Genomic DNA, 26,566 nt, shown 5'->3' with positions numbered 1-26,566 from the left:
CTGAAGATATTTAGACCCAAATTATGTAATAACCTTAAATACGTATTGTTTTAACCTTTAGTGTCACTGGTAACTAAAAATGTGCACAGGAGAACAAGAGCCACAAATCAAATAACCAGGTAAAAACTGTTCATGTGATCATAACATGCGTTTTTCCTGCTCCAATGAAAATATTAATGAAAATGCTAAAATAACTTGTTTTTAACTTGTTTTATATATTTGTCATCTCTAACAGCCATTTAAAAAAATTTTACTATATTAAAGACATAAAAAATGGAATAAAATGCTAGGACAAAGTACTTAAGACCCATCACCAGATTATGAAATAGAACATTACCTAAAATTACCCTGTGCACCCCTTCTCAGTTCTGTCTCTTCCTTACCCCAGGGATTAATCGTTGTTCTGAACACCGTATTTGATATATCCATACATTTCTTCATAATTTTTGTACAAATGTAAATATCTCATAGCATCATTTTACAACTTGCTTTGTTACTTTATTTGGTTTTTGTCTGAATTCATACATGTTGACACATGTGATACATTCATATGGTAGAGACAGTGCTCAGCAAAATTTTATGTGTTCCCCTAGGATTCTTAGACTTTAGGTTGGAACCACTGGACTGTGAGCAGACAGAAAGTGCATCATGTGTGCAACAAGGCACCATCCCTTTCTTCCCTTTCCTCAATGAACTAATAAGCCACATATTCCAGATGGGGCATTGGGGCAGCTGTGGGAACATGGAGCATCCATCAGCCTGGATCCCTGAGTAACATGGAGCAGAGCCTCTTAGCAACCCATAGTGAACATATAAAATGAACTAGAATAATCCTGTTGTGCTAAGACCACACACACATACCTATAAATGGGCAGATAACTCCTTTTCTGGGATAATTCACAAGCAATGCTATATCGGTAGTAGATTCAAAGCCTTTTGAAAATACTTCTACCCTAAGACTCTAGATTGATATGTATTGTCACTTGCATGATGAAGGAAATTTCATATACTCTAGTCTTTACTTTCTTTGAAGACCTACTGGACTAATAAAAATTTCAGATGTGCTTACGTGTTCATGTATTGTTTCTGGTATGTTAGTTTTGTTTCCCCCAACTAGATTTTAAGCTCCTTAAGAACCATGTCTTCTTTTGTACCCCACACCGCACTCTTGCAGTCTACACAAGCATGCAGTAATGAGTGGCCTAGTGGTTGACCGAGGAGGGTGAGAACTAATATTAAATGCCTTCTTTGTGGAAGGCACCTAGCTCCTGCTTCACATAAGTTATCTTCATGGTTATTATTTCCATTATACAGATGAGGATATTAAGGCTAAGTAAATTCCCTTTGGTCACAGAGCTAGGAAGAAGTTAAAAGGTGTGGGGAAGGAGCTTCCATCGTGGCTCAGTGGTTATCGAATCTGATTAGGAACAATGAGGTTGTGGATTCGATCCCTGGCCTCACTCAGTGGGTTGGGGATCTGACGTTGCTGTGAGCTGTGGTGTAGGTCGCAGACCTGGCTCGGATCAGGTGTTGCTGCACCTCTTGGCGTAGGCTGGTGGCTACAGCTCCGACTCGACCCCTAGCCTGGGAACCTCCATATGTCGCAGGTGCGGCCCTAAAAAAAGACAGAAAGACCAAAAAAAGAAAAAGAAAAAAAAAAAAAAAGGTGTGGGGAAGGCAATTGAAACCAGTCTGCTTGACTCTAAAGACTTTGTTTTTTAGTTTTTTGTTCACTGAACTTAGTGAGACCATGCCTAGTGCAGGACAGGAGCTTTAGCAGAATATAAATGGTTAACAAAAAAGGTTTTGTTTATAAATATTGCAAACATTAAAACATTTCTTTGGCAACCTCTAGGACTAAAGATTGTTGGGTCTTACCTTGATCACCTCTGGGGTCTGCTGAATCAAAACCACTGAAGTAGCATCTTTGGCTTTATCACCAACAGGACTTCTACAGACTGATAAATTGGACTGGGGGGAAGTTGTCAAGGTTTCCTGTAGAATTTGCATCATTTCTTTTTCTTGTGACAGGCTCCCCCTGCCTGATTTGCACTCAACCAGTTCTTGAGCAAAGTCTTCAATGCTTTCTAGAATTCGCAGTAAGAGGGCTCGATCTTCTTCCTCTATTTTGTGGCCATTGGTTTCAATAATTCTGGTTAGACAGGAAGGTGGGGCTTTCTCCGTTGGTGAAGAGACTTTAGATTTAGGGTCAAGATCTAGAGGGAGCTGACCAGTCAGCGGACTATGACTATTTAGGGAGTTAGAGCTTTTATCTTTGGCAAATGGCTCTCTTAGAGAGGTCTCCATTTTCTGTGAGAAAGATTCCAAATCCATTAACAATTTATCTATCTCTTCTTGACTGTTAGGATTCATAAAATCTCTGTGGTTTCCCTCTTCAACTTTAGAAACTTCCGATTTAAGACCTTCCCCAGGTAGACTGACAACTGGTTTCTCAAATATCTTACCAATTTCATTTTGCATTGAGGCAGGACATTTTTTAAGATGAGTACCACAGTCTGAAAACTCTGCTCTATCTTCATTTACCTTTAACAAATCCTGACTGGGTCCATTTTCTGTCCTCTGTCCTTTATCTAATGCTTTCTTTCCATCGGTCTCTTCTTCAATATAAAGAGTTTCCATTAAATCACCAGAAGAAACATTTTCTAAAGGGCTCATGGGTGAAGGCTGTGATTGAAGCTGGACATCTTTTAGAGTTCTGGGATCACTTATCCCTAAATTGTATAAGGAATTTGTAGAGTTGTTTGGAATGGATTTTACAGTGTCTGTTTTCCTAGAACTGTGCTTGTCATCTTGCAGTTCTATAGTTTGAAACTGTCCAGAGTCAGGGGCTGAGAGCTGGACAACATCTTCATACTTAGGGGGCTGTTCAGTGCCAAATACTGGGGAGAAAGGAGTCAGTTGTAAACTCGGCATATTACTGATCAGTTCTGTTAAATCTATAGCTTCATTTGTCCCAGACTGCATGAATTCAAATGGTAGCTTTTTCAGATAGGATGCTAACCTGGTCATTACATTCATATAGACAGATTCAGAGCTAGAAATTGCATCATTACCATTTCCTTCTTTGATGCTACTCCCTGACTTTTTCTTTATACATTGTTTTATGATGTCTGTACATTTTTTCAAATCCTCAGAGCATTTTAGCAAGATGTCTAAGCATATCTTTATGTCTGTTCCAGAAGAAAAATTATCTATTTTATGTTTTTCTAAAATCTGGGTAACCAGATCTTCTTCAGAGAAGTTGTGCAGAAGCATTGAAGTCAGGTTCATATCGAGTGAGTTTCTATGGGATAAAGATTTTTCCTCAACTGAGGAACTCCGGAGTAAACCAAAGGATGGGGAATTCCCATCATTGTTATAATGGCCACAGAGCAAGTCAAGATCAACTGACCTCCTATTAAAAGAGTCAGACTTAACTTTCCTTCCCTTTTTATAAGCTGCATGGTTAGAGTTTTTGAGTTTTTCAAGGGAAAATTCTTTTATTTTTCCACTGGCAAAACTGATTGCTTCTCCTGCAATGTCCTTTAAGTTACAGGTGTTCTGAAATGCAGATCCTTTCTTGACCCTGGGTATTCCCGTGAGGGCCTGATGGGGATAGTCACCTTCAGCTGAGGAAAATCCATTTTCATGGGGGAGAAACATAGAGTCCAGGTCTGCATCTTTGAACTGAGACACAGGGATGTGCAAGAGGTCTGCGCAAACACTGTGATGTACCACAATGCAGTCCACTCCATGTGCGAAGGTGTGGCAGGTTCCAGTGCAATAATGTATAGCTTGCTCAAAACGCCGGTCTATCACCACACTGCTGTAGTGGTTCACAGTACTAACCACAAGTCTGTAAGTTGCTGCCATAATATCAAATCCACGTAGTTATGGATGGGGTGTGGACTTTTCTAGAACTTGTTTCAAGTAAACTCTCCTAAATGACACTCCACTGAAAATATAGTTGATGACAGTGTTCAGTGGTTTCTTGCTAATATAATGACCTTTCCCACAAAGGGAAACCATCTAAATTTGAGGTTTGATAACTGTCAGGATACAGTAGCTGTTGCACATGTGTGCTGGTATTAGGAAGTCTAATAATTTAATAATTGTGGTTTTTAGTTTTATTTAGTAATATCATGATACTATAGGATTATTTTTAGGAATAAATTTTAAGAAGAATAAAGAATATTCTCTTTCAGTTCCTCAGCAGTTCTATGATGCAGACACTTATGGTCATAAATATACTGTCATGAATCTTAGCTGGTAGTATAGAAGCATCGTGAGAATTGAGTCCTCCAAAGGCTTAAATGATCCATTTTTCTATGAATGATGATGAAACCTATAATGGAAAAAGAAAATAATTAAAAGGGAATATGATTCATAATACTGAGAAAATCAATCTTTATTTCTTCTTCCTTTGCATCCCATGTGCAGTTAACCACAGAGCCTTACCCTTTGCCACATCACTGATGGCTTATCTTTGATTCATGCCTTTGCTTCATTACACCCTATGCTCCTTCCTATCTACAGTGGTAGTATCTTAACTGCCTTGTTACAACTGCCTCTCAGTTGGTATTTCTTATCCCACCTTCCTTGATACCTTACATGACACTAACTGGCTTGGATTTATAGAGCTTTCTCACCTCTCACAGTTCAAGAATTCACACTACTGATTTCTATCATGCATCACAGCAGGTCTAGGTCCTTTGACTCATTTTCAAGGCTTTCGATATCTAGTTTCAACCACCTATAACCTTATTTTCTGCTACTTTCCTATATCGACGTTTTGCTCCCACAAATCTAGTCTTCTTAAAGACAGCCAACACACAGTGCTTGTACTTGATCTACAATTTCCTCTATACTTGGAAATTATTCCCTCACCATCATCTCTTTTCTTACTGAGAGAGAGAAACCACCTTTATTACTGCTCCTGATCTCATCTTCTCAGCTCTGCCATATGCAGATCTCTCTGTCATCAACGGATAGAATTTAATCATTTTCTTACTTTAAAAAAAAAAATTGGGGAGTTCCCGTCGTGGCGCAGTGGTTAACGAATCCGACTAGGAACCATGAGGTTGCGGGTTCGGTCCCTGCCCTTGCTCAGTGGGTTAACGATCCGGCGTTGCCGTGAGCTGTGGTGTAGATTGCAGACGCGGCTCGGATCCCGCGTTGCTGTGGCTCTGGCGTAGGCCGGTGGCTACAGCTCCGATTCAACCCCTAGCCTGGGAACCTCCATATGCCGCGGGAGCGGCCCAAGAAATAGCAACAACAACAGCAACAACAACAACAACAACAACAACAACAACAACAAAATTGGCTTTTAAACCATGCTCTAAGTTGCTTTCCAGAAAGATTCAATCAATAAATACTGAGTGCCTACTATGTGCCAGGTACTTGCTAGGTGTAGGGATAGAGCAGTGAATAAAGTCCTGGTCCTTACTGAACTGAGAATCTAGCTGGAAAAAGAAAAACAACACATAGTAAACATACAACTTGGATGGTGATATGATCTATAGAGAAAAATGGAGCAGAAAGGTTTAGAAAGGATGGGAGGGTACTGTGTTAGGATGAAAGGGCAGTCAGGGAAGACCTCCCTGACATGGGAACAGAAACATGAAAGGAGAGAAGGGGCAGGCTGAGGAGGTATTTTGGGCAAAATCACCTTGGGCAGAATAACCGAAAGTGCAAAGGCTCTGTAGGAACATGCTTGACTTACCATAAGAATGACAGGGAGGCTAAAGTGATCAGAGTAGAGAAAGCAAGGGGGGCAGTGTGGGGATAAGATCAGAAAGGAAAAGTGGGAATCTACATCATGCAGGGTTTGTAGACTATTATGATGAATTTGGCTTTACTCTGAGTGAGCTGGGAAACAACTAATGTCTACTCAGCAGAGGAATGACATAATCACTTACATTTTAAATTGGTAATTTTGGCTTCTGTGTTCAGAGAAGACTGCAGAGGAGCAAGATAAGAAGCAGGGAAACAAGTTAGGGGCTACTGCAATAAATCAGGCAAGAAGGCTTGGGGGGTGTGAACCAGGAGGGGAACAGTGAAGCTATTTAAACGCTGTATATATTTCAAAGGTAGAATATTATCTGCTGAATGACAGAATGTGCAATACTACTGGATCAAGTAAGATGGAGTAAGGCAATGATAGGGAGACCATGACAGCAAGGAAGCACAGTGTCAGCTTGACTGCACCATCAGTCATACTGTCATTTTAATGAAGAAAACCTTTACCCATTTAATAAGGAGACAAGGACTTATTTTTATTTTTTATTTCTTCATTCTTAGAAAATTTTGTTTATTTTGCTTATTTGTTATATTTCTTCTTTGGTAAATTTTCTACTCATATCCTTTGCTTATTTATATATTAGATATTTAGTTGATATAGATACAATTAATGGAATTAATTTATGAAGAATCCTTTTTTTTTTTTTTTAATTCTTTTACTGGTTAGGGTACACTTCCTGGCTCTCTAGAGCCGATGATTATTACTTTGTTTTTATGCCAGTCCTAGACTATTGTAATTACTGTTCTCCTACCAAATTTTACTACCTGGCTTTTTTTCTCATATCCCTAATTATGATTCTTGCTTATGTTCCAAATACTCTTTGATAGTCTTCCAGATGAATTTTTGCATTATCAAGTTTTAAGCAAAATTCTATAGGAATTTGATTATAATTGCAATAAGCTTATGAATTATTTTCAAGGAACACTGACATCATTCTAATATTCAGATTTTCCTCCAACAAAGATACAAATCTTTTTTTTTTTTTTTTTTGTCTTTTGTCTTTTTGTTGTTGTTGTTGTTGCTATTTCTTGGGCCGCTCCTGCGGCATATGGAGGTTCCCAGGCTAGGGGTTGAATCGGAGCTGTAGCCACCGGCCTACGCCAGAGCCACAGCAACGCGGGATCCGAGCCACGTCTGCAACCTACACCACAGCTCACGGCAACGCCGGATCGTTAACCCACTGAGCAAGGGCAGGGACCGAACCCGCAACCTCATGGTTCCTAGTCGGATTCGGTAACCACTGCGCCACGACGGGAACTCCCAACAAAGATATAAATCTTAATTCCAATATTCCCTTATTTTTTAGGTTTTTCTTCACATGGGTCACCACCATTCTTTTTGTCCCTCAGTGTCTCAAATTTGTTGCTATGTGAATGAATCTTGAGCTATTGTTTCATCCTCTACTTCCTTGCCCTTAAATCCCAGATGGTGGCTCATATAAAACTAGAAAGCTAACTATCATGCAGGATGGATGAAGCTCAAGTATAAAGAAGTTGCATAGTAAAGTGAGTGCTCAGTAATCCTTGAGTGAAAATACAAAGATGCCAAAGAGGTGTAAGTGTTATGGGACAAAAGACTAGAACATGGCAATGGAAGGAATTATCTTTTCAAAAGATGCACATCCAGAAAACAGGAAATAGTACTAAACATGAAAAACTATGCAATATTTCAGAAATCCAAGATTTTGAAAGAACTTTTGAGTAAAGATAAGAGAGAAGGAAAACACAAAAGATACTGTCAAGAAAGTATATTAGGATAATTGCATAAGAGAGATTAGGAATATTATCCTAATATAGGTGATAAAACTGATCCAGGAGCAAAATACAGGACTGTCAGAAAACTTAAATATCCATATACCTTTAAAAACATGTCAGATAAATTCCGAAACTGACATAGACTATTTTATTTCTCTGAAATTTGAGAAACTAAAAAAAGTATTTCTCCAGGTTTGAAAATAACCAAAACAACTATCTGATAAGATAACATGACAGAAAATATTCATGCAATATTCGAATTTGAAATATTCAAGAAGATAACACTGGCCAAAGTCAGACATAGCTTTTACTTTTATTTTCTTAATTATTTTATGGCTGCACCCATGGTCTATGGAAGTTCCTGGGCCAGAGACTGAATCTGAGCTGAAATTGCAACCTATGCTGCAGCTTGCAGTAACTCCAGATCCTTTAACTCACTGTGCCAGGCTGGGGATCGAACCCACACTTCCACAGCGTCCCAAGTGGTGGCAGTCAGATTCTTAAACCACTGTGTTAGAGTGTGAACTCCCCAGACATATGCTTTTATGCCAGTGCTGTCCAATAAAACTTTCTGCGTGGATGGAAATATTCTGTATCTTCACTATCAGATATGGCTGCAATTAGTCACATGGGCTGTTAAGCCCTTTAAATGTGGCTAATATAACTGAAACACTGAATTTTAATTCTATTTAATTAAAAAAATTAATTTTGAAATTATTTTAGACTCACACAAAAGTTACAGAAATAATATAGAGTTCTTGTGTACCCTTCCCCCAGACTCCTCCAATGATAACACCCTATATCATAGTACAATGATCAAAACCAGGAAACTAACATTGGTACTGTTAACTAAATTACAGACTTTGTTTGGATTTTTCCAGTTTTACATGCAGTCACTTCTTGTTCCTTACTTCCTCTCTTCCTTTTATAGTAACTACCACCACAATCAGGATTCAGGACTTCGGCAAAAGATTTAAACAGTTCTTCTCCAGGGAGATAAAGGGCTGGTCAGTAAACACAGCAAAAGATGTTCAACATCATTAGCCATCAGGGAAATGTAAGCTGAAGCCCCAGTGAGAAAACATTATGCACTATTAGAATGGATGAATGGGCAAACAAGCTATGGTATATCCATACAACTGACTACTACTCAGAAATAAAAAGGAATGAACTGCTGATATATGCAGTAAAGTACATGACTCTCAAAATCATGGTGTTTAGTGACAGAAAACAATTTCAAAAGTTTGTTTAAAGACAAAGAAGCAGCCAGGAGATGGTAAGAGGGTTGCATTTGTGATTTAATCAAATCCCATAACTGCTGAGTGGGTGACCCAAAACTGAAAAATAATTACATCACAGAGGTTCTCCCATGGGAGTGAGAGTTCTGAGTCCCAAGACAGGTTCCCCAGCCTTGGGGTCTGGTATCAGGAGAAGGAGCCCCAAGGGCATTAGTCTTTGAAGGCTAGTGTAGCTTGGTTGCAGGAATTCCACAGGACTGGGTAAAATAGAAACTCTACTCTTGGAGGGTGCATACAAGGTTGTGTGAGCACCAAGACCCAGGGAAAAAGCAGTGACTTCATAAAAGCCTGGGCAGCAGCTACCTGCTGGCCTTAGAGGGTGTTCTGTGAATAGGGTAGGCATAGCTGTGGCTCACTGTGTTATAAGAACATTGGTGGCAGAAGTACCAGGGAGTGTTTATTTGTGTAAGCTCCTTTGGAAATTGTCATTCTGACACCAAGACCTGGTCCCATCCAATAGCCTGTAGGCTCCAGTGCTGGGACACCTTTGGCCAAAAAACCAACAGGGTGACAACACAGCCCCACCCATCATCAGAAAGGCTGCCTAAAGGTATTCTGAGCCCACTGGTGACTCTAAACACACCCCTTGACATGGCCCTGTCCACCAGAGGGACAAGACACAGCTCCATGCACCAGTAAGCAGGTACCAGTCCTTCCCACCAGGAAGCCTGCACAAGATCATAAAGAGAAATTAAGGAAACAATCCCATTTACCATTGTGTCAAAAAGAATAAAATTCCTAGGAATAAACCTACCTCAGGAGGCAAAAGACTTGTACTCCAAAAACTATAAGACACTGATGAAAGAAACAGAAGATGACACAAACAGATGGAAAGATATACTATGTTCTTGGACTAAAAGAATCAATATTGTCAACATGACTATACTACCTAGAGCAATCTATAGATTCTGTGCAATCCCTATTAAATTATCAAAGTTTTTTTTTTTTTCACAGAACTAGAACAAAAAATTTTTTTAATTTGAATGGAAACATGAAAGACTCTGAATAGCCAAAGCAACCTTGAGAAAAAACAGAGCTGGAGGAATCAGGCGCCCTGACTTTAGACTATACTACAAAGCTACAGTCATCAAAACAGTATAATATTGGCACAAAACCAGAAATAGAGATCAATGGAAAAGGACAGAAAGCCCGGGGCGGGGGGACCCACACACCAAGAGTCAATTAATCTACAACAAAGAATACACAATGGAGAAAAGATAGTCTCTTCAATAAGTGGTGCTGAGAAAAATGAACAGCTTGATGTAAAAGAATGAATATTCTCTGACACCACAAACAAAAATAAACTCAAAATGGATTACAGACCTAAATAGATACTATAAAACTCCCAGAGGAAAACACAGGCTGGACACTCTTTGACATAAATTGCAGCAATACCTTTTTGGGTTCACTTCCTAGAGTAATGGAAATAAAAACGAAAATAAAGAAATGGGACCTAATTAAACTTACAAGCTTTTGCACAGCAAAGCAAACTATAAACGAAATGAAAGATAACTCACAGAATGAAAGAAAATATTTGCAAGCAATAACCCCTGAGAAAGGATTAATACCTAAAATATACGAACAGCTCATGCAGCTCATTATCAAAAACAAACAACCCAGTCCAAAAAATGGGCAGAAGACCTAAACAGACATTTCTCCAAAGAAGACATACAGAAGACCAAAAAGCACATGAAAAGATGCTCAATGTCACTAATTATTAGAGAAATGCAAGATGAGGTATCACCTCACATCAGTCAGAATGGCCATCATCAAAAAGTCTACAAACAATAAATGCTGGAGAGGTTTGTGGAGAAAAGTGAACCCTACTACATAGTTGGTGGGAATGCAAATTGGTACAGTCACTATGGGAAACAGTAGAGGATCCTCAAAATAACTAAAAAACAGAGCTACCATATGATGCAGCAATCCTAGTTCTGGGTATATATCCAGAGAAAACCACAATTCGTAAAGATTCATGCACCTCAATGTTCACTGCAGCTCTACTGACAATAGCTATGACAAGGAAGCAACCTAAATGTCCATGAATAGAGGAATGGATAAAGAAGATATGTACATATATATGATAGAATATTACTCAGCCATAAAAAGAATGAAATAATATCATTTGCAGCGACATGGATGGACCTAGAAGTTATCATACTTACTGAAGTAAGTCAGAGAAGGATAAATATCATGATATCACTTACATGTGGAATCTAAAAAATGATACAAATGAACTTACAGAGCAGAAACAGACTCACAGACTTTGAAAACAAATTTATGGTTACCAAAGGGAAAAGACAGAAATAAGGGTTAAATGAGGAGCCTGGGATTAATAAATATGCACTATTACATATAAAATAGATAATCCACAAGGACCTACTATACAGCAAAAGAAACTTCATTAGATATTCTATAATAATCAATATGGGAAAAGAATCTGAAAAAATTAGATATATGTATATGTATAGCTGAATCACTTTGCTATGCACCTGAAACTAACACAACATTGTAAATCAACTATATGCCAATATAAAAGTAAAATAAAAAAATGAAATTTGATGAAATTGTCATAATTAACATTATTGAGAAAGAGAAGTAGTGGAAGAAGTAAAGAACTAATTACAAATTTAGGTCTTTAAGTTTTGAAGAGACATGAATAGCAGAGAGAGGGAGAATATAACAAAGCTAAATTCCCAGAGGTGGCACTAATTTCAATGAGAAGTTTACAGTTTAAAATGATTTGAGTTTTATGTTGTGAGCCACACGGGAAGTAGCATTGAGAACTATGTCTAGATACTCATGTTGCAACAGAACAAAGGGTGGGGGAAAAATGTAATTGTAATGTATACATGTAAGGATAACCTGACCCCCTTGCTGTACAGTGGGAAAATAAAAAAACAAACAAAAAAAAAACAATGAGATCCTGCTGTGTAGCACTAGGAACTACGTCTAGTCACTTATGATGGAGCATGATAATGTGAGAAAAAAGATGTATACATGTATATGTAACTGGGTCACCATGTTGTACAGTAGAAAAAAACATAATGTATTGGGAAAATAAAAAAAAAAAAGTGGGTATAAAAAAAATGATTTGAGTTTTAAAGGCTGAAGAAATGAAGATTACTTTCCTGCTATTTGGTTTAGATCTGTGAGTGTCAAATTCTGCCTTTTTATTTAGACCAGGATCCAACTGATGCCCAATTGTCTGCCTGGAATCTTAGACATGGAATCTAATCCAACTATTCTCAATCAGAGATACACTCTAACTTAGAACCAGGACGCTCTCTTGTGTCTTTCAATAAAAGCCAGGCTGCTTGGGTCTGAATCCCAACCCTGCCACTTACAGCTGGGTGGCCTTACATAAGTTGGTTAACTTTTGTCAGCCTCTTTCACTTGCAAAATGGAGATAATGACAGTACCCATCTCATGAGGATTAAGTCAACATGTGGAATGTTTAAGACAATTCCCAACACACAGGAAAGTCTCGATAACTGTTAGCTGCTAATGGAACAACTCACTCATCAAACATTTTCTACTCCGAGCCAGGGCCTGGTGGGATGATGCTGAGTAATTCATGGTGGTGGCCCTTAGCACACTTACTATTTTAGGAAGGCAATGAGAGAGGCAAGCACAATGGGTAGCAGAAGAACTAGGGTTGGGCATCTGTTTTCTCCATTTTGCCCTCACAATTAATATACATTCTTCTCAAAGAAATTAGAAAAGTTAGAAAACATTTTAATTACCCATATTAGCATTCAGAAATAATCACTGTTAATATTTTTACGGATGAACATCCTGAAATTTTCTTAGGAAAATAGATTTTAACAAAAAAGTTATTTTCTTAGGATATACTCCAAGTAGTAGAATGCTGAGTCAAAAGGGGTATGTGTGTAGGCATATACTTTTTAATGGTTCTTAGAGGTGATACATACATCCATTTTCTGCCCCCAAGGAAAATGACAGATTTATACTTCTAATATCAGTGTAAGAATAAGCCCATCTCCCCACATTCTCCTTAAGTGATACCACTCTTTAAATCTTTGCTAATTTGACAGATGAAAAAATGAAGTAAATTCTTTTAATCTGTGCCTGAACATGTTTATGTATCTAGCAGACATTTTGTGTTGTTCATTCATAAAGCCTTTCTTCATACCCTTTGTCTATTTTGAAAGAGAGTATCTAAATTGGAAGGAAGAGTCAGGAAAGGCTTCACCAAATAAAGGATGTATGTATCTAGTTTTGAAGGATCAGTGAGAATTAGTTGGATAAAAAGGAAAAGGTACTCTAGGCAGAGGAAAACATACATGTGAGGGCTCAGAGGCCCAGCAGGCAGTGTGAGTTCAGAACTACTAGCAGTTCTAACTGATTTCAGTGAGAGGAGCATACAGATAAGCAAGAGGAGAGGAAACCAGAGAGCAGCAGGAATCAGACCACAGACTGTCTTGTCTGCTAACCTAAGCCATCTGAACTTTATTCTGAAGACAATGGGAAAAGAAACAAGACTTTTAGGTTGGGGAGTAACAGGATGAGGTTTGTATTTGCGAAAGATCACTCCAGCAGCTGAGTGGAGGCATGGAAGTCAATTAGAAGCCTACTGGAATAACCCATGCAAGAAGTGGTGAGACCCTAAAACAAGTGGCTGGCAGTAGGTAACAAAAAGGAAGGCACTGGAGTTTCCATTGTGGTTCAGTGGTTAACAAATCTGACTAGGAACCATGAGGTTGCGGGTTCAACCCCTGGCTTTGCTCAGTGGGTTGGGGATCCGGCGTTGCTGTGGGCTGTGGTGCAGATTGCAGACACGGCTTAGATCCCGAGTTTCTATGGCTCTGGCGTAGGCCGGTGGCTGCAGCTCTGATTGGACCCCTAAGCTGGGAACCTCCATGTGCTTGGGTGCAGCGCCAGAAAAGACAAAAAAAAAAAAAAGAAAAAAAAGACAAAGAGGAGGGCATTGAGTAGTCAATGAGAAAGAATTCATAGAAGAGGATAGGAAAGCGAGAGCGAGGAATCTTGGGTTTCTGGCTTGGGTACTGGGGAACTAATGTTGTCACTCCCAACACATACTTTTTGTTTTTATTTTATGGGATGTGGCCATAGAAAAGATAAAGAGTTTTATTCTGAATGTGCTATTTTAAGAAGTACCTGTGGAACATCCAAGCAGTGATGACTAGATGAAATGTGAATATAAAAATCTGAAGATCAGCAGCAAGATCTGGGTTGGAGATACAGCATAAAGTGAGAAGGGCTTTGGGCTCAGGACCACTGACATTTATGGGTTAAAGAGAACAGAATTCTTAGAGGGAGACTAAGAAGCAGTTTCACGGAGGCTGAAGGAGAAACTTTCAAAATGGAAGTCGCTAGTGCTGGATGCTGCTGATGGTTAAGGAACAACAAGAATTACCCACTGGATTTGCCAATGTGCATATCACTGGTAACCTTGTCAAAGGTGATTTCTTAAAAAAAATCCCAAAGACTAAGAGATAGTGCCAGAGATTAAGTATGGACGAGAGCGATGTATAATAAAAAATATCTGTTGGAGGTTTCCTTATGGCACAGCGGGTTAAGGATCCAGTGCTGCCGTAGCTGTGGCACAGGTCGTAACTATGATGACGGTTTGATCCTTGGCCTGGGAACTTGCACATGCTACAGATGCAGCCAATAACAAACCAACAAACAATCAACTGAAGTCTAAAAGAACTCTTCCAATAAGTAAAAAAGTCCTAAATGATAAGAAAGCAATGTATCATAGTTTTAATTTTTTTTTTTCTTTTTTTGTCCTTTTGTCTTATTAGGGCCGTACCTGTGGCATATGGAAGTTCCCAGGCTAGGGGTCCAATCGGAGCCGTAGCTCCCAGCCTACACCACAGCCACAGCCATGCCAGATCCAAGCTGTGTCTGCGACCCACACCACAGCTCACCACAACGCCGGATCCCCAACCCACTGAGCAAGCCCAGGGATCGAACCTGCAACCTCATGGTTCCTAGTCGGATTTGTTTCCGCTGCACCACAACGGGAACTTCACGAATTTTTTCTTTCTTAATGGCATATGAAATCATGAATCTTTTACAGTATTCAGTGTGATGAAATATCAGTCTATACACATTAAATCAAGGGTAGAAAAGAGAATAGATTCATTGGGAAATTAGGGTTAATTATTTTTCATGTTTATATTTATTCCCCCTCAGATCTTGTTGCATGTTGCCTGCCCACTCCCTGCAGGCCTTTCATCTCTCCTGCGTCCTTCATCCCTGCAAAGGACCAGAGTCTGTTTTCCCAATTTCTAAGTGGTTCATACGCAACTTCAGAGTTCATTCAACACTTCTTATCACTTGCACTTGAAGCACTGTATGATTACTCTAACAAGTACTTTCCAGTGGTTCCTGGTATCCCTCCAGAGTAAACCTCCACATGGCCATTCCTGATGAAGAGGATCTGTTGCAAAATAAAGGTACAGAGGCAGCCGACAAGAAAAGTTAGGCGGGAAACTGGATTTTGAAAGATGAGAACCTTACCAAGTGAAGAAGGGATTAAATGGGACCTTATAAGCAAAAAGAAATTCTACAAAGACAGAGATATGAAAAAACCTTGTATGTTTGGAGAATTATAAAAAGTTTGACATTGCTGAAGTTGGAAGTGTGCAGTATGTATTTTACAGTTTTAAGGTCTCCTCCAAAGAGTAAGAACAAAAGTAGTAACGTGAACTCCATCTTAAAAGAAGCTAGGAGACACCTGTAACCCCAAATCACTGTATATGAAGACAGAAAACAGAAGCAGAATGGTAAATGCAGAGGAGGAGGCGACTAATGGCAAACAACCCATTCCCTCTGATCCACTCCCCAGAGGCCCCGGGTTGGAGGACCAGGTACCAGAGAACATGGGCCTTAACAACATCAAGTCTCCAGTCATCACAATCCATGAACAGGATATATATCTTTCCATTAATTTAGATGTTCCTTAATTTCTCAGTGATACCTGTATGACTTTCATTAAGTTTACTCGCACGTATTTCATGGGTTTTGATGTTTATACAAATGGTAGTTATTGTAATTTCATTTTCCATTGCATTTATTGCTAGTAGAGAAATACCACTGATTTATGTATACTGATCTTGTCACCTGCCACTTTGCTAAATTCACTTAACTAATTACAGTATTTTGTGGGTAAACTCCTTCAAATTTTCTATACAATCATGCTATTAGAGACGAGAGAATTTTACTTTTTCCTTTTCAATATTTACCACCTTACTGACTATTGCACTGGTTAGGATCTCCAGAATAATAATGAATGGATGTGGTGAGTTCAGAAATCCTTGCCTTCTATCTGATCTTAGGAAAAAATAAATATACACTCAGTTTTTCACCATTAAGTATGATGACAGCTGCAAGGTTTTTGGTGGATACCCTTTATCAGACTGAGAACATTTTCTTCTGCTTCTAGTATGTCGAAAGTTTAAAAAAAAATCTCATATGGTGGTTTAATTCTCTTAAATATTTATTCTGCATCTATGGAGATGATCATATAATTTTTACCCTTTATTTTGTTAATGTGGTGGTAGAGGAGTGAGAGAACTGAAATTCACATTCATATTCCTAATGGAAGGCAAGAAATGTTTAAAATTAATTAATGATGAATTTGCAATACATATGCATTTAAAAATATGGATGTAAATAACAGAAGAAATAGCTAAGAATAAATTGGCAGTGACTGTCTCTGAAGAGAAGGCTTGATTGGGAGGAGAAACTGATTTTAATTAATTTTTTTTTTTTGCTGTCTATGGCCACGCCCACGGCACATGGAGGTTCCCAGGCTAGGTGTCAAATTGGAGCTACAGCTGCTGGCCTACACCACAGCCACAGCAAAGCCAGATCCAAGCCGCATCTTGACCTGCACCACAGCTCATGTTAACATCAGAGCTTAACGCACTGAGTGAGGCCAAGGATCGAACCTGAGTCCTCATGGATACTAGTCAGATTCGTTTCCACTGAGCCACAATGGGAACTACCTTTTTGTTGTTGTTTTTTGGAAACTGATGTTTTTAAAGGGTCTTTCAAGCACCAACACTTAAAATATGAGAATATACAATATTTGATAACAAATTTTAAAAATTAAAAATGGATTTTTGGGATATGTAAAGATGAGGGTAGGGTTGATTACTGTGTGCTAAGGCCGGGGGGGCAAGGGTTGAGGGAAGACAGATTCAGCTTCAGGCATGAGTTGTTTCAGTGGGGCATCCAGAAAATATTCCTCATTCAGATGAATATAATTTGCAGTGAAGAGACAGGATTTGAAAATAAAAATTTGGGAGTAAATATCAGATAAAAGTTTTAAAGCCCCAAGAATGGACAAGACCGAACCTGAACAGAGTGAGAAAAGAGTCAAGGACAAAACTCTGAGGAAGGCTGGTGTGTGGGGGGTGAAGAGGAGACAGAGAATGAGTTTTCAAAAGGCAGGAAGAGAAGCAGCCAAATATGACATGGAAGTCAAGGGAGATAAATGTTACATTCTTCTAACATGCTGAATTCCAAAGATTTTGTATACCAACAAACATTAAAGCTACACTTTTTTTTTTATAGTTGTTTCTTCCTAACTGCATGGAGAAATTTGGGAAGTTAGTAAACTCTTAAACAACATAAATGTAATGATGGAAAATAGAGAATGGTGCTACGCATGTTTTTATGTTGCTAGTCATGTTTTCTATTTCAGGAAACATCTGCAGCAGAGTATGAGGTAAAGACTTCCACTACTTATCTCAGCTGATGAGAGAGTTCAAGAAGAAAATGATCCACATAAATCGGAGATGCAAGAGAAAATCTGTTGAATATCCATGTCAGTTAGATGGGACATTGGAAGACTAAGAAGAGGAAAAATTGTAGAAAAGTGCTAAAAACTTTTATTTAACAGCATACACAAGGTGTGATGATTCAGAAGGAATGAGTCATTTAGAAATAATAAAACTATTAGTTTGCCTGGAAAACACAGGCACTCTGTGGTGGATGACTCAGTATGGAAACTGATCCCAAGAGAACAATTTGGAGGAATACAAAAATATATACTATAGAACTACTTGCAGGATGAAAAAGGAGACCTGGGATATTTTATTTGTTGTGTTCACTTCAAAAATGGTTGAGAAAATAAACTAAGAAGTATCTCAGAAGGGAAGATTTCTCTGTTGTATATATGAACGTGAAAAAAAGTAGTACTCTAGGTTTAGGGCTGATGTCTTAGACTTAAAGTAAAATAAGAACATCTCAGTGACATACCTAATTTGAGCATATGGGAATTAGGAAGTGCTTGAAAACTTCCTTATATCTTTACTCCAGCAGAGAGACAGGAAATATGGCTGAGAGGAAAAAACCAGGTGGACAGCCAGGGGCTCCTAGTCTCAGCTTCGGCTTCTGCACTGACCAGCTCAGTAAACTGGTCAAGTCACTTTCCTCACTAGGATTCACCTTCTCTTCCACAAAAACAGGACAAAAGATGGCTCTGGGGGTCTAGGGAACAGGACAAAAGCAAAAAACTCCTTCTTGGTTTGAAATACAAAAAAGCTGTATTTTACTAGAGAACTATTTTGTATTGTTTGAAAGCACAATGAACTGGTTATTCATTTTTAATGCATGTAATTTGCACAGCTACTAATTTCCCTGAGTACTGGCTCCAAAAGGAAAATTAGGAGGTTAAACTTCAACAATTTCATAATTTAAAAAATGTATTATACATTCCAAAATACCAACAGAAGTCATCTGTATCTGCTGGTAGTATTTTAAGTTACTTTAATTCACATATTTTCCTTTTCTAACCATTTTTCTCATTTTTGAGGAGACCATATAAAAATGAACTCATATTCTATGGATAAAGATCATTCGGGTGGTTTATAAGAACACATATACAATTTAATAAACATCTGAATGCCACTATAATCAGATACTCTTCAAGACGTGGGAACTACAAATACTACAAATTTTATAATTTTGCCTCAAACAGCTTACAGCGTGAGTGGGCAGAGAAAGAGGCTTTTATATCAAGGAAGGCATCCCAGAGAGGAGGGTGGCCAAGTCCAGTCTGGAGTGAGTGGTAGTAGTCAGTTGTGGAAACAGATAGGGAAGATGTCTTATGGACAAAATGGAGCAAGGAAGGAAGTGTCCAGGAGGTGTGAGGAGCCGCTAGAAGTTTGGTATTATTCCAGGGTCAGGTTTGAAGAGAGGCTTCCAGATGCTCAGCTAAAGGAGTAGGGCAGAGGCAACATAGCATTGGACAGCCCTGAAGAGGTTTCAGTGTGGGGTGGTGGGGACCACGTCAGATTTACATGGTGGGTTTATCACTGCCAAGAACAGAGTTGGGGAAGCAAAGCCAGGCAGATCAAAGAGAAGGGCTGCTCAGAGAGAGTCCAGAAGAGAATAAGTGAGGCTATAAATGATGGCAGCTCAGAGGCTTAAGTGACTACCCTTGATCACAAATCTATGAGTATGATCTGAATGTAAGGTATTTGAAAATCCTGTGCTTTTCTGTGTAAGTACAAATTCTGGTCAAAGTTGATAACAGATTATAAATTTACTTTTATTAGGTAAATTATGGATTTTTTTAAAAAAGAAAACTATTCATTAACATATGATAAATACCCAAAAGTTTAGGGCATTATAGAAAGCAAGCAAAGCTCCTGATCATAGGAAGTTACAAGACAAAAGAAATGAGGGAAAAAAAGAAAATAGATCAATTCATTCAACAGATATTTACTAGGGTCCTTCTGAGCCTTAAACACCACATTCTAGTGACAGTTCCTTTTATTATATCATACTTATTTATTTGGCTGTACCCATGGTGTATGGAAGTTCCTGGGCCATGGACTAAATCTAAGCCGCAGCTGTGACCTATTCCGAAGCGGAGGCAATGTCAGCTCCTTTAATCCACCGTGCCAGGCCAGGGGTCAAACCCAAGCCGTTGCAGTCAGAATCTTAACCCACTGTACCACAGCAGGAACTTCAACAGTTCCTTTTAGAACATAATTTTTACATCCTTCTTTCCTTCCCTGACAAGTCCACTTGGGTATCAGTGAGCAGCGAAGCTCCTCAAAGCCAAGTGGGCAATTCAAGAGAAGACCAGGAACTTGGAGTAAATAAACAGAAACATGGTCGGGGGAACTTGCTTGAATGGAACGGTAAGAGAACAGGGAAAAATCCCAAAGGATGGCATGGATGTCCGTAAGCTGGAGAGGAGTCTGGAATTGCCTTCAGTGTAGCTTAGATATGACAGATCAAAGTTGCTGCTTATCTTTTTTAAACAACAGTTTTAAACTTTATAAAAGAAATGACTATAGCAGTAAGACATGACTGCTGGAAAAAAGGAAAGCGAGAGAGAGAGAAACACAAAGGGGAAAATAAAGATCACACTTAGAGATAGTATGGACATCTTTGTCCTTTTTGACTTTCAACATACACATAAACATACATGGGGATTTTTGTGAATATTAATTTTTAAATAAAAGTGGGATAATTACAACTTATGATGGGCTTTTTCCACTTAATATAGGGAAACAGCTTCTCATAAAAATAAAAATATATACCACACATTATATACACATTTTGTGGATATACAAAATTTACTTCTTCAATTTTCTACTAAGACACATTAAACCTGGATACTAAGGTGCAGAAAGGAAGCCAGCGACAAGGAAATGATACAACAGTCCTCAGCTATGGCAACACTTTGAATATTCTAAAGGTAGAAGGAGGTAAGATACACGGAAGCTCATGAGATTTTAGTGTTCCAGACACAAGATGAATAATGTCTGAATCTGGAATTCTTTGTGGATGAAGAATTTCCAAAAGGGAAACAAAGACAGACTGTAGTGCAACACACACTAAAAATGAAGTAATTTCAAATCTTCACATCTGCAGAACAGATAGAATGTCTAAGGCAGCACTCAGACAACTAAAAACAGTGGGTGGACTGCCAGGGAAAAACCGAGTACCATTCTAGTGAACATCCATAACCACGGCTTTCCTAGGAAGTGACAGTTCTTCACACTGCTCTAACACTAAGCCTTTCTCGTCAGAGACTAGGAGGCCTCAAGGCTGCATGGATCCTCTTTGGGTCTCCGTTTCCTCCAGCGCTTGGCTGGGCTCTGTGAATTACAAACTGTGCTCGTCAGAGTTCCCTTGGAAGCTGCCAATACTAGCCAATTCCCACTGAAACAGAATAGCTCTGCTGTTATCTGTTTTATATACCGGATGGATCTCTTAAAAAAATTTATTTGAAAAAATAGAGTTTTATAGCTAAACAATATTCCTTTTTTATATAATGATTTTTATTTTTTTCATTATAGCTGGTTTACAGTGTTCTGTCAATTTTCTACTGTACGGCATGGTGACCCAGTGCTAAACAATATTCTTGAAATCACAGGATTTAAAAAAAAAATAACATTCACCCTTCATATTATTTGTCTTTTTTTTTTTTAAGGGCCTGTGGCATATGGAAGTTACTAGCAGGGGGGTGAATCAGACCTGTAGCTGCCAGCCACAGCCACACCAGATCCAAGCTGCTGAGACCTACACCAGAGTTCACAGCAATGCCAGATCCTTAACCCACTGAGTGAGACCAGGGATTGAACCCACATCCTCATGGATACTAGTCAGGTTCATTACCACTGAGCCACAATGAGAAACCCACTCTTCAGATTATTTGTTAATCAGAAAGGTTTAATACAAATTTATAATGGAGAGATCTTAAAGACTCCACCTTAACCTTAGCTAAACTTAGCTTCACTAATGGTGGGATAATCAGATAATATGTTACCTCTTGATACAATGAAACATGAAGACTGAAGTATAATTCATGAAGTTTTCTTGTCAAAAACATTTAGCTTTATACAAGCTTATAGATTTATTTATTTATTTTTTTTTGTATTTTGTCTTTTGAGGACCACACCTGCGGCATACAGAGGTTCCCAGGCTAGGGGTCCAATCGGGGCTGCAGCTGCTGGCCTATGCCAGAGCCACAGCAATGCCAGATCTGAGCTGCATCTGTGACCTACACCACAGCTTATGGCAACGCCAGATTCTTAACCCACTGAACAAGGCCAGGGATCGAACCCACAACTTCATGGTTCCTAGTCGGATTCATTTCTGCTGCACCACGACGGGAACTCCCAAGCTTTTAGATTTAATGTCCAGTATGGGCAACACATCACCATGAGTAAATAGAGAAATTCATGATACGGCTCATTCCGTAAGACAACTGATTTGGTCTCTTCAGTAAGTCAGTACCATGAGGGGAAAAGCACATGTGTGGTTCTGAGGTGGGAGCACATCTTGACTCTCTTATTAGCAAGAGTGAGAATGCCAATGTGACTAGACTGACTTTGACTGAGTGAGATAGGAAGCTACTGAAGAATTTTAAGCAGAGAAATTACAGAGACTTACAGAGAATTACTTACTTACTTTTTAACAAGATCATCCCAGCTGCTCTGATGAGAACAGACTACAGGGGAAAAGACTATATGCAGAGACCAAAAAGGGGGCCAAATTTGCCTGGAAAAATCCAGGCAAATGATGATGCTAGCTTGGACCAGGTAGCAGCAGAGGAAGGGTGAGAAGTCAGACTCTGGATATATTCCAAAACAAGAGCCAATGGGGGAGATATGTGGGTTTTGTGGGAAAAAAAAGAAGGTCAAAGGTGAATCTAAGTCTTGATTTTTTTTTTCTTTTTAGGGCCACATGCTTGGCATATGGAGGTTCCCAGGCTAGGGGTCGAATCAGAGCTACAGTTGCCAGCTTGCGCCGCAGAAGATTTGAACCGTGTCTGTGACCTACATCACAGCTCACTGCAATGTCAGATCCTTAACCCACTGAGGGAGGCCAGGGATCAAACCTGTGTTCTCATGGATACTAGTCAGATTCGCTTCCGCTACGCCACAATGGGAACTCCTAAATCTTGATTTTTTAAACTATTGTTGTTTGCTTGCTTGAACAACTGAAAGAAGAGAACTGACGTAATTGAGACTGGAAAGGCTGCAGGAAGAAAAGATTTGTTGCTGGGAGAGGGAGAAATGGTGGCAAGAAGGCCAGTGGTTCAGTTTTGGATGTTACTTCTGAGATGTCTACTAGACATTCCTGTAAAGATGTGCAGAATGCTGTTAGGGAATTGAGTCTGGACTTCTGGGGAGAGACAGGCTGATACAAATCTGAGGGTCATATTTAAAGCCGTGAGACCAGGTGAGATCACCAAGGGAGGGAGGAAAAGAGAAAGAAATGTATATACTCATTCTATAATAAATCTTGTTCTCTAAGATTCTATAGAAATCTATATTTCTATATAGGGATAGAATATAGAAAGAAACATCTAAAGGCTGAGCCTTGGGGCACTCAAACATGCCGAGAAGTGCTGTCCAATAGAATTGAGATGATGAAATATTTATATATCTGTGGCATTCAATTGGTAGTCACTACCTACTCATGGCTATTGAGTACTTGAAATACAGCTAATGCAACTGAATAGTTGAAAATTTGATTTAAATAGCTACATGAACTGTGGCCCAGACCTAGAGTTTGGGGAAGTGAAGAGAAATTAGCAGAAGAGACTGAAAGAAGTGGTCAGAAAGGGAGGAAGTGTGAGACAGTTCTCCATGGGTCTCTCATGCTTCTGTACACACTGTAAACAGGGCATTGTCTGTCTTAATAACCAGTGATACATTTTATATGATATGATAGATCTAGATTATCTTTATCAAGAATGATTATACAAGCCTTGGAAGACTTGGTACTGCCTTCCTCTGGAGCAAAGGGTCACTGTCTAGTATAATAAAGATAACATTTCCCTCTGGAACAAAGAGAAAGCATGCTTATTGCTTATTTTAAAAGATTTGGGTTCTCCAAGATCAGGTTTTTTTTCTTTTCTTTTTTTTTTTTTTTGCCTTTTCTAGGGCCACTTCCAGCGGCATATGGATGTTCCAGACTAGGGGTCTAATTGGAGCTGTAGCTGCCAGCCTACGCTAGAGCCACAGCAACTCGGGATCCGAGTCTTCAATCTATACCACAGCTCATGGCAACGCTAGATCCTTAACCCACTGAGCAAGGCCTGGAATCGAACCTGCAACCTCATGGTTCCTAGTCGGATTCGTTAACCACTGTGCCACGATGGGAACTCCTCAGGTTTTTTTTCTAATAACGCTACCCACCATGTGTACAGGTGTAGTCTTGCCCCCTTCACATTGCCTCAGAGGTAAATGGGGCTCAGGGAACCAGCACAAAAACACTCCTACTCTGGCTACTGCTATTGCTAAGTAATAATCTGTCTTTGGTGTCTGATCCATAAGTCTTGTGCCTTCTACCACCATTCATGAAATTGGCAGACTAACTTGTTTGCTTACAAATAGGGTAAAATCTTAGATCCCTGCAGAGTTCTTGACAAGTGTTTTAGAATAAAGTGAAGGTGTTTCAAGGAGAGAGTGGTTAACTCTGTTCCTGAATGGTATGTCAGGTAAATATTGATAAATGACAGGTGTTTTTTTTTTTTCTTTTTATGCATGGAAATGTTTAAAAATAGTTATTTCTCCAATACATTTTTTTTTCTACTGGATGGCATGGTGACCTAGTTACACATACATGTACACATTCTATTTTCACACATTATCGTGCTCCATCGTAAGTGACTAGACATAGTTCCCAGTGCTACACAGCAGGATCTCATTGCTAATCCATTCCAAAGGCAATAGTTTGTATCTATTAACCCCAAGCTCCCCAACCACCTCCCTCCCTCCCCCTCCCCCTTGGCAACCACAACTCTATTCTGCAAGTCCATAATTTTCTTTTCTGTGGGAAGGTTCATTTGTGTCTTATATTAGATTCCAGATATAAGTGATATCATAGGGTATTTGTCTTTCTTTTTCTGACTTACTTCACTCAGTATGAGAGTCTCTAGTTCCATCCATGTTGCTGTAAATGGCATTATTTCATTCTTTTTTATGGCTGAGTAGTATTCCATTGTGTATATATACCACATCTTCCTAATCCAATCATCTGTTGATGGACATTTGGGTTGCTTCCATGTCTTGGCTATTGTGAATAGAGCTGCAATGAACATGCGGGTGCATGTGTCTTTTTTAAGGAAAGTTTGTCCGGATATATGCCCAAGAGTAGGATTGTGGGGTCATATGGTAGTTCTGTGTATAAATTTCTAAGGTATCTCCAAACTGCTCTCCATAGTGGTTGTACCAGCCTACAGTCCCACCAACAGTGCAGGAGGGTCCCCTTTTCTCCACACCCCCTCCAGCACTAAATGACAGGTGTTTTGATGGAAATGGGGGAGCAGAAATCTGAATGGCTTGAATACAAAACAGAATGGATAGAGAAAAACCAGCAACAGGATTTAGAGAACTCTTCCAAGAAGTTTTGATGGAATCTTAAGTGAAATAAAGCAATAGTTAGAGGGGAAAGTGTAGTCAAGGAGGAATATTTTTCATTCTCCCTCTGCCCTCTCCCCAAATCCCCTGCTCCGGGTCACATACCACTGGACTCTACCACCCACCACCTCTCCTTGCTGCAGGATTTAAGGCTCCCTAAGGTCCCTCCCTTTCATTCCTTGATTTTAGCTTTTGGCTGTCACTCCAATACTATTTCTATTATAATTATTAATTGATTTCAACATCCAAATAGATAATCCATCTGATATCCTGGCCTTTTAGGTTCTTGACCTCTTTTTTAAGATGTTAAATATGTTAATCTTGTTTTCTACCCTGTCTCAGCCACTTTCTCCCATGATCGTACCCTAAGCTTTTGGAACGTCTAAATGTATATATTAAAAACCTTGCATTTGTAGGAGTGTCATTTACCAGAAATTTACTGGTGAGTTCACAAATAAGAACACACTCTCTAGGCCTCTACTGGTAGAGTGGAGGGAATGATCATACATCAGGTATAAGAACACCCAGTGCAGGAATTCATGCTACTATCATTGGCAGACAATGAGAAAGCAGGAAGGAGAACTAAGTATGCTTCCTCTTTTAAGGATTCTTATCTTGGGTTTGTATTCCTTAGATGCAGGGAGAGGTGTGTGTGAGGATGGGGGAAAGGCAGAGGCATGCTGCTATGGTGACTGATCCTTCTTGTACTGGGCTTGCAAAGTGAAGATTAGTATTATCACACCATGATTTTTTAAAGTACTTATATATGCTACGTATTGTGCTGAGCACTTAAATGCCTAATTTAATTTTATGCCAACATTGAGTGCAGTGTAATATCTGTTTCACAGATGAGGAAACTGACGCTAAAAGAAGTTTGAACAAAAAAACTTGCTCAAATCACATACTTAGAAGTGGAAAAACTGATTTGAGCACAAGTTTCTTTAACACCAAAGCCCCTCTGTCCTATACCATGTCCATATTAAAGCCAAAGGAGAGGTTCTCACTGAAGCTCAGCAGTAACAAACTCTCCTAGTATCCATGAGGATGTGGGTTTGATCCCTGGCCTCGCTCAGTGGGTTAAGGATCCAGCACTGCTGTGAGCTGGGATGAAGGTTGCAGATATGGCTCAGATCTGTCGTTGCTGTGGCGGTGGATCCCTAGCTTGGGAACCTCCATATAACGCAGATATGGCCCTAAAAAGCAAGTAAGTTGCTTTATAAAAAAAAAAAAAGCTGAAGAAGCTAGTATAGTCAGTACCTTTGTCCCTGCCATAATCCCAGATTTCTCAACTTCTAGGGAAGGAATTATCTCAAATTTCAG

The 26,566-nt window shown here is 39.2% G+C and overlaps 1 protein-coding gene across 4 annotated transcripts in view; it reads right to left on the bottom strand.

Annotated features, from left to right (window-relative positions):
* Positions 1-26,566, bottom strand: part of PPP2R3A (protein phosphatase 2 regulatory subunit B''alpha) — a 203,204-nt gene that overhangs the window by 151,598 nt on the left and 25,040 nt on the right. For 3 of the 4 annotated variants that reach the window (XM_021069482.1, XM_021069485.1, XM_021069483.1), the window contains exon 2: positions 1,879-4,345. In XM_021069482.1, coding sequence (XP_020925141.1) covers positions 1,879-3,873 — 1,995 coding nt within the window. In that variant the 5' untranslated portion in view covers positions 3,874-4,345. Of the gene's footprint in view, positions 1-1,878; positions 4,348-26,566 lie in introns of those variants that run through there. The other variant, XM_021069484.1, reaches the window with a different exon arrangement.

The sequence above is a fragment of the Sus scrofa genome, chromosome 13 (genome assembly GCF_000003025.6).
Source record: "Sus scrofa isolate TJ Tabasco breed Duroc chromosome 13, Sscrofa11.1, whole genome shotgun sequence".
NCBI lineage: Eukaryota > Metazoa > Chordata > Mammalia > Artiodactyla > Suidae > Sus > Sus scrofa.
This window is presented reverse-complemented; position numbering and strand designations above follow the sequence as displayed.